This window comes from Chaetodon trifascialis, chromosome 8 (genome assembly GCF_039877785.1).
Source record: "Chaetodon trifascialis isolate fChaTrf1 chromosome 8, fChaTrf1.hap1, whole genome shotgun sequence".
Taxonomy (NCBI): domain Eukaryota; kingdom Metazoa; phylum Chordata; class Actinopteri; order Chaetodontiformes; family Chaetodontidae; genus Chaetodon; species Chaetodon trifascialis.
Window position 1 is genome coordinate 18,422,591 of NC_092063.1, and position 12,280 is coordinate 18,434,870.

The following is a 12,280-nucleotide window of genomic DNA, read 5'->3' on the forward strand; positions in this document are numbered from 1 at the left end:
TGCCAGATTTTCCGAAATGCGCCAGTTTCTGTGTGTGAGCTCACAGACGGAGTCGATATGTTCCACACAAGGTTTTGTGAAATGAGGTGTGGTGTGTTTTCAAACGAGCTGAGGACACAGGGGTAAGTTTTCTCTGCTGGTCACGTTCATGTGCAGTCAGCAGCGAGCGGCAGGGGTTTATGTGGTATGAGAGCGCCGCCAGTGGACTCACAGCGGAACTGCTGGTGTGGATTTGCTCAATCCAGTCGACCTTCTGCACTTCACCGCTAAATGAGAACAATTCACTTTATCACGACATGATGTTAGGACTGTTTTGTTTTTGGTTGCCTAATTGCTAAACTAGAACTTATATATATCTGTCCTCTTAATACAGCAACAATTTCATCAAGATATTATTGGATTTCATGTGATGTCCTGCACTTATATCAGAGCCCTTCTGTAATGTAGAGGGTGGGTAAAAAATGTAGGTAACATCATTGCTATATTGCGAGAACCCTTTCACAGTGGGGACTTATCTTTTTGTTTTCTCTGCATTGGCTTTAATGCCAGTGTATTTTGACCACATGCATTGTTTTAATCCTACACCACATGTACACCTTCTGCACCTATGTAATATGGAAACATGTCTGTCTTCTTTGTACATTCGATGCACTTTCTGATGTAAGATACAGGACATACCTGCAGAGGTAATACACTTATGAATCATATTGGTGCCACTTGTCACGGTTTGGTGGTCGTCGAACAAGGAAAAACTAAGGTGTGAACCCAAAAGGTGCAGACTTGACAAAAACAAAGGCTGAGCGGAGACTGTCCAGGTAATTTATTTAACAGGGGAAAGGCAACCAAAAATCCACCAGTTCAAAATTCAAAAACCAAAACGATACTAGAAAAACAACAAACTAAGAACTCAACTGAGAAAACAAAAATTATGCCACGATACTCACTGAAGTCACAGGGAAACCACACAAACAGGGAATGATCCCACAAAGACAAAAGAAACACACAGACTTAAATAGAGGGGGAACTAAAGAGACACAGGTGGACGCAATCACAAATCACAAAGGAGGGAAACATACTGGAAGTAAAGAAAACTACGACACACAAGGGAAGGCTAGCAAAATAAAACAGAAACTCAGGATACCAAAGTAAAACAGGATCCTAACAGCCACTTCCTTTTTAAAGGGGGTTATAAGTCGTATACTAATGGCTTTACTATTAGTGAGTAAATCATTTACTGATGCTTTATAGATCATTTATGAGCCATTAATTAAAACAGATTTTGAAACCTTTTTGAGTGATTGTTCTGCATGACCATACATCCTCCAGCTTATCAAGCCTTTCTTTAATGGATTACCAATATTTATTATATTATCATAAAATAGAAAGTATTGGAATAACAGGGAAGTGAGAAATTCATTTGAGTGAAGAGACTTTTCACTGCAGACAGCCTCCATACTCACAGACAGACATGTTTCGTTGTTGCTGGTTGCTGCTCTGGGAGCTGTGAGCCTGTTTGTGGCATCTCAAATGATTGCAGCTCTCTGTTTAAATTCATAAGAAACAAACCCAGCTCATCCGCTGAACGACTGCACTGTGCACCCAGTGGCCCTCTAGGGTGACGCGATGGTGTCCTCTGTCCTTGAAGACTTTCACCGGGCACGTTGTAGCCTGTCACAAAGGTCAGGCTGTTTGAACTGTTCCTGAGCGCTGCAGGAGGCGCCCTCCACTGCTCAACATGAAAGCTGTGAGTCACTCTGTCCGATGGGGAGCAGCACAGGAGAGGGTAAATTAGGATAATCAGAAAAAAGGGGGTGAGCCTCGGGTGCTGCGGGGTGGATGGTGGAATCCGTGTGTGGATATTTCTGGAGTAAAACGACTGCCAGATCAGACATTTTACCTCCAAATAACCCTGCAAATATGCATTAAAGCTTAGAAATATTAAATATACAGAAGAATAAGGGAATCTTTCTGAAGTTTGGAGAAGTTGTATTGAGTGAGACAGGAACACAGCAGATATACAGGATGTAATGGAAGCGTGGCTGTCAGTTTCCAGATTCTTAACATCAAAAAAGATGGAATTTTTCAGATATAAGGAAGTTATAGAAAACATGACTGACTTCACCTGATGGTCAAAATTAAGTTTGTGGTTAAAAATAAACTGTGTTTTGGAGTCCTGTCTCCTAGAAATTAACTTTATATACAACTAAATACCAACAGTAAATATGTTATGAAGGAAACGTAATGCTGCCAAAGTTAGGTTTTGTATTGACATAATGAGTCTCAAAGTCTCAAAATGTTGATACTGAATGCATGTTTACACATATTGCATTTTATTTTTTCCACCTAAATAGACAACCTTGCACTTGTAGTTAGTACAACATTATTCAGCTTCTTTATGGTTCTGTTTAGGCACTGACAGCACTTGATTAATGTTTGGGAAAGATCACGATTTATGAGGAAAAGGTCAGCAATAACAATCATTCCCTAACCTTCATCAATGTGCTTTTATTGCCTAAACCTGATCACGGTCTGGACAGGAAACGTGGACTCTGGTGTGACAGTTCTGCACCTTGTTCAATCTATCCACCTCGACCACCTCTCTGCAACTCCAGCACAGTTGACAGTTTTGAGAGCCAGTTTTTAACATCCGTAAGACAAGATTGTACAGTAGTTTGACCAGTTGTGTTAATGGAATAAAACAAAAAAATAGATGTGGGAGTTGTGTGCATAGAAATGGAAGCTGATGTTGTACCCATGAAAGATTAGACCTAAAGTAGGCACTGGAAATGGAGAATAATAAAGGACCATGGACTGAGCCTTGAGGCACTCCATTGGAGAAATGGGATGTGGAAGATTTAAAGTCACCAATGGCCAAACAAAGTGTCCAATGAGACAGATAATGGAATAAAACCAAGTAAAGTCTCTTTTATCAAATAGATTTCATTGCTAATCGAGAGATGAGATGGCGTTTGTTAACCTAACAGGAGCGATGTTATCTAGAATACAGACAGTAATTAGTATTGAATGAATTCCAAATAGCTTTACTGGCTTATTGAAAAAAAGGTGAATGTCTCCAATGTTATGTGCGTTTAGCACATGAAGTTGAGGTGCTTTTTACATTATGTGGAGCCTGAAGCTGTGGTCAAAGGGATGCCGGGGAGTCGGGTCAGTGTTCACTTATTGAACATTACAGTGTCATTCACAACGTCCCCCCACTGACTGAGCTTCAGCATCCTGCCTTCCTCCAAATGTCACTCCTCTTTCATCCTGCTCTCACTGCTTCATTTCACCTCTGTGACCCTGCACCCCCTGCCTGCAGCACGCACGCACACACACGCACACACACGCACACACGCAGAGGAGGAGGCAGTTACAGGGCAGGAGAGAAAGAGGTGATTGATGGGACTGGTATAGATGTGGTCATTGATCTGAAAATGTCTAGTAACTAGGCTACAACAACAACCATGACAGTCACGTTAATCTTCTTGCTGTGTCTTTAATCAACTGATGGGTAACCAACATACAGGGAAATCTTCACAAAGGAAAAACAAACCCTAATAATCAAGAATCCAAACAGTCTTTTCAGCTCAAGTAAAAAAAAAAAGGAAAAAAAAATAGACAGAGAAATAATGAATGTATCAAGTAACTCTGGCTGTCAAGTTGTGAATATAATCTGCCATTCACCTTCAGAACAGCTTATTTCTCCGTGCTTGTGATCAACAGATGGTGGCAGAAATAAAGCTTAAAGCATTTAATAAGATTGGTCCGGGCAATTTTGCTTCCACAGTAACAGAAATCCAGCTGAGTGAAGGGTGGATCGATGTACACTCAATGTAAGGGCTTTGAAATGACCCCAGACTGTGTGAAATATTATTGAATTTGTTACAACATTGTGCCATAAAGAGGAGATGATCAATAATGCTCAATGTGGAGAGATCTCAGATTATCTAAAGCAGGGCTGCCCAAAGTGGGGCCTGCGGGCCAAAGCTGGGCCACTATGAGCTTTGATTTAGCCAAAAAATTGTTGCAAATTTGTGATTTGGTGAAGAAAAGAGTCTAAAATGAATAATAAATGACACTATAAATTACTGTTCATGCTGTTTTATTTTTTGTGAGTTAAAATGCTCTTTTTTTCAAAATCCAAGCACAGCAGTCAGAATGATGCAGGAAATCAGCCAACTAAGGGGATTTGGGATTGTAGTACAATTTTTATCTTAATACAGTACAATAGGTGTCTGTTTTTGGCCTGTAGCCCATCATCAAACTTCATTTGTTTTGCCCTCCAAGGGAAAAAGTTTAGGCACTACTGATCCAAAGAGATTAAACCCTTGTACCGGAATGCTGGTGTAATCAATCAAGGTAGTTTTTTGTTATTTCATTACATAAAATCATACATCAATAAAATTGTGTTTTGTAGTTTTAATATTACTGATAAAGATAAATTAAAAAAGTATACATATTGTAGAACATTGAGGCAGTGATATTGTCTCATGCTCACTGCATTTTATGTCTACTAAACTGGATTTGGGCCTCACATTACTGCACCATCTTTTCACTCAAGACGAGACTCAAGAAAATGAACAGCAACAAGGTCATATCGCAAGGATATTAAAAAGATTATGTCTCCACACTGACAAAGAGACCTTTTCTTTTGTTCTGACTCCCAGCAAAAATACAAGCCTTCCTGGAGCGCCTTGTGTTGGGAGTCTTGTGATCATGTCAACAGTCTGCTATGAGCCAGTTCAAAATAGATGAAGGCAGCAAAAGAGAGAGCAAGTATAAAAAGAAACCCCAAAAAGTGTTTAGTAAGAGATTTGTGCCTTTGAATTTTCTTTGGAACATTTGTCACTGCTTGTGTGACTTGTGCAAACTGTTTATATTCCACCTGAGATCAGAGAAAGTATCACCAGTGTCTTCCTTTTGTTGCCAAATGAGGCCAAAGGCAAAGCTTGCCATGTGTAAGCATCGTCTCACCTGTGTGCTGTGTAGCCACAACAAGCCTGGTTGTTTAAAGCACAAACACAAGAGCACTCACACTGCGCCTGTGTTTACCTGCAAACAGCACAGACAACTCGGGGTAACGGGGACCAGTCACCATGTCTGAATCTATCCACATCGAGCCTTATTTCAGCAAGCTGACGGCTTTAATGTGCTGTTGTTTTTGCTGCACTCAAATTAACTCCATTGCTGTTGTACAAATGAAACCACTCACAATGTTTTTCCTCGAGTGGAAGGGGGTGAAATCACGAGTCCACCAATGTGAGATGATTTCAGTGAGGTGATAATCACAAGACTAAGAACAGATAAACATGATAATAATGTTCCTGGAAAATGGTTAAAAATACTCTGGTGTGTCAGCCTGTTTATTATAAATACCAGCAGCAGCACCAGCTGTGAAATGAGCCTCTTCAACACTATGAATATTTCAAATGGATCCGCAGCTTGTTTAAAAAAGAGACTCAGAGCATGGAATAAATAGCTTTGATGGATACAGATCCTCATCTTAACTCTCTTAATAAACTGGCAGCAACAGCTACAATAAATGACAAAGTTTATTTCTTTTTACCTGCTCAAGTTTTTCTTCCAACAGACAGTTGGAACAGATGCATTAGCACTTTGTTGGGGGTGATTTTGATGGTTATGGTATCCGTTTAGTCATAGACAAACTGCTGTCGCTGAATCAATTTGAGCTGATTGTCAAGGGGCATCTTCAAGCCCTAGAAGACAAAAATGAGGGAATATTTTTCCCTCTGATTGGTTTGAATGGAAAAAAGGACTTCTGAGGAGGGAAATACACATAGATGTACAGTATTTTTGATTGAATCATGATGATATGCTATGACTTTATACTGTACACTATATTCTCTTTATAGTCTGATGGAGAACCCAACTTTTAATAAATCTTTAAAGGAACGCTTATCAAAACTACACTTTTCTGTCTTCATTTAAAAATGTCTTTTAATGGCTCCTGGTTTTCCATAAACAGTGGAAACTGTGTTCCCCCTGAAGATTTTCAGCACTTCTTTATGTTTGTGTGTTATGTTTGTCACTTCACTGACCTGTGATTAACGCAACAAGGGTTTAGTGTCCATCAACATCACACAGAAAACAGCCTGACATTGTACGGCTCTCAAAACATGTAATGCTGCAGTGTCACGGTTTTTAGGGACTGATGGGAACATAAAGCTACATAACTTAAATTCTTCAAAGAAGATCCCATGTTTGCAGTTCACTGGACTTGTAGCTTCAAAGCACTGCTGTAACACAAACAAGATTAATTCAACAATTTTTAGAAAATGTGAATAAAACTAAGTATATTTGTTGTATCATAGACGGCAGGGACAGTACATGAGAGGCAGCTACAGCTCTGGCACAGTCTTGCAGCAGTTCTCTGATACATGTAGCTCATTGTTCAGCTGTTGCCGCTGTATGAACTCTGAGGTTTCCTCAAGGATCTGCCCTGGGATGTGGAAGTCAGCTGGCGTGTTCTGCTGAACAGCTGATTCCTGACGACCCTCAGTTTTTGGCTCCTCTGGGCTGGCTCTGCTGTGAGAGTTGCAGGGCTCCAGGTTGCATCCAGTGCCCTGAAGGAACTGCAAAAAGTTCTCTTCAATAGAGGCCTCACGGCTAGGCAGCTGCTCCCCCTCACTGGGCCCAGCCCGCTTGAAAAGGCAGGCCAGGTGGCGGCCCAGCTCCTCACGAATCTGCCGGTTCAGGCAGCCGTAGAAGAAGGGGTTGGAGGTGAAACAGAAATAGCCAATCCATGTGACCACGTCCTCCAGCTGAGCCAGTGAGGTGGGAGAGGTAGACACCACAGCCGAGTAGAGATGGAAGGAGAAATATGGTAGCCAACAGCAGAGGAACTGGCCTCCCACTGCCACCAGGACCACCGCGGCCTTCCCACCACTGAAGGTCCTCTGAGGGGTGGTGCGGGCACCAGTTCCACCGAGGCTGGCTGCCATGGTGGAGTGGCTACTGATGGACTCTGACCTTTGCCGTGGCGTGTCCATCCAAGTGGGAAGGGGGCCGTGCTGCATGGCTGCTACTCGCGCCACCTTGAACATGTTGCAGTAGACCACCAGAATGATTAGCACAGGGCACAGAAAATAGATGAATGTAAAGAAGACCATGAAAAGCAGCCGTGTGGTCCTGCCTCCCGCCCAGTGGAGGGAGCAGTGTCTCTGACCGTGAACGAGGACTGAAGTCGTCCCCAGACTCGGGTTCCCCTGGAGCAGCCATGCCAGGAGAGGCAGCACTGACATGACAACTGCTTTAATCCAGATTCCCACTAGAACCATCACCACCACCCCCACTGTCATCTTCACCTCATGACGCATGGGGTGCACGATGTAGTAGTAGCGCTCCACGTTGATGGCACATATGGTGAGGATGGCAGCACTCACTAGACACACACTCAAGCAGAGGTAGCTTCGACACAGCGCCTCGTCCACCAGGATTCGGTCTGACAGCATCCCCAGAGGCATCAACACCAGCGCTGCCAGCAGGTCCACCAGGCAGAGGTGGAACACGAAGGCAAACTTGTGCAGCTGCGGCGTTTTGGTGATGACAATCATCACGGCCAAGTTCCCCACCACTGCCAGCACGTCCATGATGAGCATAGCACACAGCGCCAAGGACTGGTTCAGACCTAACCCTTGGATGCTTGCAACAGGCGGGGTCACGTTAGAGATATTCGGGTGCAGTGAGGCTGGAAAGGTGGGGAGGCCGGAGAGAGAAGTGTTCCAGGAGGGGCTCGATGTGACAGGATGCTCCATGAGAGGATGGGATAAGGAGGAGAGAGGCCGCTGAATTTCACGGGCCCATCACCCATCCTCCCCTGTCATAGGGTGTCACTGAGAAGCTCAGGCGATGGTGTCTGTCATGGTAGCTGGCGCTGGGCAGACCCTGACCCTGGTAGACTTCAGGGTGGAGCTCAGCAGATGGTCACAGGACGTTTCATTCAATTCCTTGTAACTTTCGTGAAGATGTGCTTCTCTCTCCAATATGAGCTCCAGTTGTACAGATCTGAAACAACAGAGACAGTCCTGTTAAAGAGTAGGCACAAGGGAAGATTTGAGTTGCTGTTTGAGTGTCATAAAATGATGAAAAACTACATTTAAGATGATATATTTTAGGAATATTTTATAACCAAGACCTTGCTGAAAAATGAGCTTGCAAGTTGTAGTCTGGATATATGATACATTTCTCATCCTAAAAACCACCTAAATAATGTTTTGCTCAGACTAGAAATATATTTTGCAAATACTGAAGAGAAAATCCTTAAAGTCATCAGTCTAAAACTCTTAATGGAAACACTGATACTATACTTTTTAGTCTATCCACTTATCAAACAAAAAATCAAAACTGACTGAATGAATGAATCCAACACTGGAAATCTGCAGGCCATCTGATATTTGTCACTTATATCAAAATACAGTCCTTTGTAAAGCATGGCATTACTTCTGCGGCTGTCATAATGTTACTCTTGTGCTATAGCTCCATCAAGCAGTGCAGCCTGTGCTCACTTGTAGCTGGGGTCATAATTTACTACATATTTGACATCTGCATCCTCAGATGTGTGTTTTCAGGGCAGCCGGAGCCCCGGGGAGAAGCTAAAAGCGCAGAGTGAACCATATGTTCCCCTTAACAGAGTCGAGAGACTGGATCAGTGAATAAACTGCGAAACTCAGCATTACAGAGCTCCCTGCTTTCTGAAGTGATGGGAGGAAGAGATCGATAAACACTTCATATTTTTACAACGACATGAAAAATATGAATAAGCTTCCTGTGATTTTCAGGGATGACGATGGGGATTCCTAACAATGTTCTTTTGATAAAACCTATATAACTACAGTACATTCAGCTGTGATAGAAAAATCATATAAACGGAGGCAGAGCACCTTCAGCACTGTTTGTGTGACCAGTGGAGTAGTCAAGAGGCCCTGCGCCGTGTTTACTGTCATAACCTCACCTGGACACAACCCCACACGCTGTAAAAGCTGTGGAACGAGCACTAAGCCGGTGGTACATTTCCATATACTGTACACCTGCATGTGCAAGTTTTCCATTTCAGAAGTGTGACAGGATTCATCCCTACAAGGCGCCTGCTCTTTTCCTGCCTGCAAATCAAGCATGGCAATCACCTGACAGACACAGGCGCAAGTAGGTGGCCTTTGCTGATTAGGTCAAAGGGTTACAGTCACCTTCAGTCCAATAAAATAATTCATAAACAACATCTAAGCTATGATGCAGCAACAACTGTGGAGCATCCCTCTGGAGGGTCTCAGTCTTAATCAGCATTGATTGTTTTATTGCTCTCTGGTGTCCAGGGTCACTTTGTGTGCAAAGGAAACACATTAACAACACAAGTCCCAGATGTGAGATGTGATGTACTGCCTCAGAAAGCATTATATTACATAAAATGGAATAAATGGAAAAATTTAAAGTTTTATCAAGTCAAAACCACTCAAACAGAACTATTTAAACAATGAAAGGGAAAAATAAGGACTTGGTGGCTCACATGCAACACAGCCTCCCATTTAATGTAATCAAATCAGTGAGCGTCGTACAATTTGCAGTCAAACTCAGAAGCTCCAAACAAATTCACACAAAGCCATAATATAGGGTTGCAGCAGGATCTCTTCGGCTGCCGACTGGAAACCATATGACCCTTTAATATGCACATGACACAGTGGTCGCTGGAAGGATGAAACTAGCCTGTTGTTCCAGCGTCCCTTCCATTACAAAACACTTTCACACCTCAGCAGCAACATGCAAATGAAAACCGATGAACCTACATGGAATGAGGTGCCTCTTCCCAGAAATGTAGTTCTTTTCCGTGGCTAAGCAAAGATAATGTGGTGTGTGATCTGATGAAAGAAAACACTGGTTCATGAGTCACATTTTTACCCTCGTCCCACCTTTCAAGCATCCTAACTTCCACCCCAAGAACACACACACACCTCCTGTGCCCACGTTCTGTTAACAGGGCAGGGATGTGTGGAGATGTGTGTGGTGATAAGCCGGTGACATACCTCAGTCTGGAGAGGGCTGCTTCCTCCTGCGCAGGTTCACAGTCTACTGAAGGAGAGCCGACCTGTTTCACTCTCTCTCTCTCTCTCTCTCTCTCTCTCTCTCTCTCTCTCTCTCTCACACACACACACACACACACACACACACACACACACACACACACCACGTCACAGAGAGAGAGAGGGAGAGAGAGAGAGAGAGAGAGAGAGAGAGAGAGAGAGAGAGAGAGAGAGAGAGAGAGAGAGAGAGACTCCTGTGTCTCCTCCTCACCTGGTCCCTTTCATCTCGTCATCACCTCCCACCCAATCCTCCCTGTCCACAAGCTGACCACCCCCCCTTCCCATCCCTGCAAAGACACACACACACACACACACACACACACACACACACACACACACACACACACGCACGCACGCACGCACACACACACACACACACACACACACACACACACACACACACACACACACACTCCTCTTCCTCTCTTCTAACCAGGTCTTCGATCCAGGTGGGAGAGCAGGAGCGGAAGGGAGAGGAAAAGAAAAAATGAGGAGAGGGCTCCTGTCTTCCAGCCTGTGATGACACGCACACAGACACACACATACACACGCATGCACACACACACGCACGCACACACACATACATACACACTTCCACCTCACACACTTTCATGCACACATGTACCGGCTCCAGGACGCGCGCAGGGCAACTGCAGAGCTGTGCAGAGCAGACAGGCAGGCGGTGGGTGGGAAGGCAGCACCCAGCCTCCGCTGCTCTCCACTGGGTCTTAGTGCCTTGTTCTCTGTGCTCCTCATGGAGGGATGGCTCTGCTCTTCATCCCTCTGGCTAATCTCACCACAGGTCACATCAGGTCGCACTAACAGGTGCAGAAGTGGCCAACAATTAGGAGGGAAAATCACCTTTATCCTGTGGATCAGAATTTCTGTAACACTGTCTCCTTATGCTCCAGATCTCCCTTGATGCACAATCCAACAAAAGCCGTCTCACGAGACTGGATTATTGATTTGCAGAGAGGAAAAGAATCCCAGTGGTTAATGTTAATGAGCTGAGATTAGCGTTTAAAAGCCACACAACATACATGTCACACTTAGTGAACTATTTCCTGCCCTGAGGAATGAGGTTGCTTGCTGCTGCACTGTGAATGTATTGTGCTCTGCTATGTCTTAACTCAAGAGACCTGAGAACAAAAATGTGTGGCTGAAACATTTACAGTCAAACAAGCAGCACACAACAGAAAACAAATGTCATGACAGACAGAATATCTTCTGTCTGTTAGTTGGACGATCAAGAATTAATGTTACCTTAGTTTTGAAGAACTTGGCTTTATATTTTATGGACTAAATGGTAACTCTGAAAATGATCAACTGGAAAAATGGAAATAAGTGTTAGTTGTAGGCCCTGACAAGAGTCATAAAAACAACACGTAATAAAGCTTTAATGTGTTCAACAGGAATGAAAGAATCTTGCTTGAGCGCTGTTTGCTATTCATTTCAGTTAAAAGGTGCATTCACTCCTATGTGCATAGTATATTGAAAATTGGGACATATTTTAAGTCCATAATTTAACAATTTTGCAAACAAGGCAAGAAAATATGCAGCTACTTCCAACAACATAACACAGTAGAAAACACAAGATCCCAACACAAGACCACGAATAAGGTGTAGGCTGAAGCTGTGCCGCTTTTTACGCCTACTCTTCTTACAATGCACAACCTATTTGGCACCACAAGTGATATCAGACAAAAATATCTAAGGTAATGTTTGGATCGATCTCAGCTCCATCATTTGAATAAATGAGGTTGTTTTTACAGGAGAACTTCATGAAAATCAGAGGATGATTTAAGTCATTTTGTGTTTTTACTTTAAGTGTTGTCATTAGCTTGAGTATTTTAGGATTAAACCCTTGTAAACAGGTCGGCCCACTGTCGCTGCCTCTGGCTCTTATCCTGTGTATCTGTGAATTAGACTCATAATAAAATTGGCAAATGAGATGATTTAACAACAATGTGCTTTGGACACAAGAAGTAACCTTTTCATGTATGGAGGTGGCTGTTTTATCTGTCAACTATACTCATTTTTTTATGTTACTGTATTCTACTGTGTTTATCCCCCTGTTATCCAGCTTACAGTGCAGGGGCTTTATTTTTAGCTTTTCTTGTCTCAATTGATTCTCTGAAAATTGCTTATTCCTCCCTCAGGATTTGCATGAATGGACCACACATCAGTGT

General features: G+C 43.2%; 1 protein-coding gene across 4 annotated transcripts; it reads right to left on the minus strand.

Moving 5' to 3' along the window:
- Window positions 1–3,416: 3,416 nt before the first annotated feature.
- gpr61 (G protein-coupled receptor 61) lies at window positions 3,417–10,698 on the minus strand. 4 transcript variants are annotated; one of them, XM_070969379.1, is made up of 3 exons: window positions 10,451–10,698; window positions 10,035–10,378; window positions 3,417–8,025 (listed from the first exon to the last, which is right to left on the minus strand). In XM_070969379.1, the coding sequence occupies exon 3, from the start codon at window positions 7,773–7,775 to the stop codon at window positions 6,360–6,362; it is 1,416 nt and encodes a 471-aa protein (XP_070825480.1). In that variant the 5' UTR covers window positions 7,776–8,025; window positions 10,035–10,378; window positions 10,451–10,698; the 3' UTR covers window positions 3,417–6,359. The 4 variants fall into 4 exon arrangements, with proteins under 4 accessions (XP_070825480.1, XP_070825482.1, XP_070825479.1 ...); XM_070969381.1 differs by having other exon boundaries at window positions 10,035–10,368; window positions 10,443–10,698; XM_070969378.1 differs by having other exon boundaries at window positions 10,435–10,698.
- Between the last annotated feature and the right edge of the window lie 1,582 nt (window positions 10,699–12,280).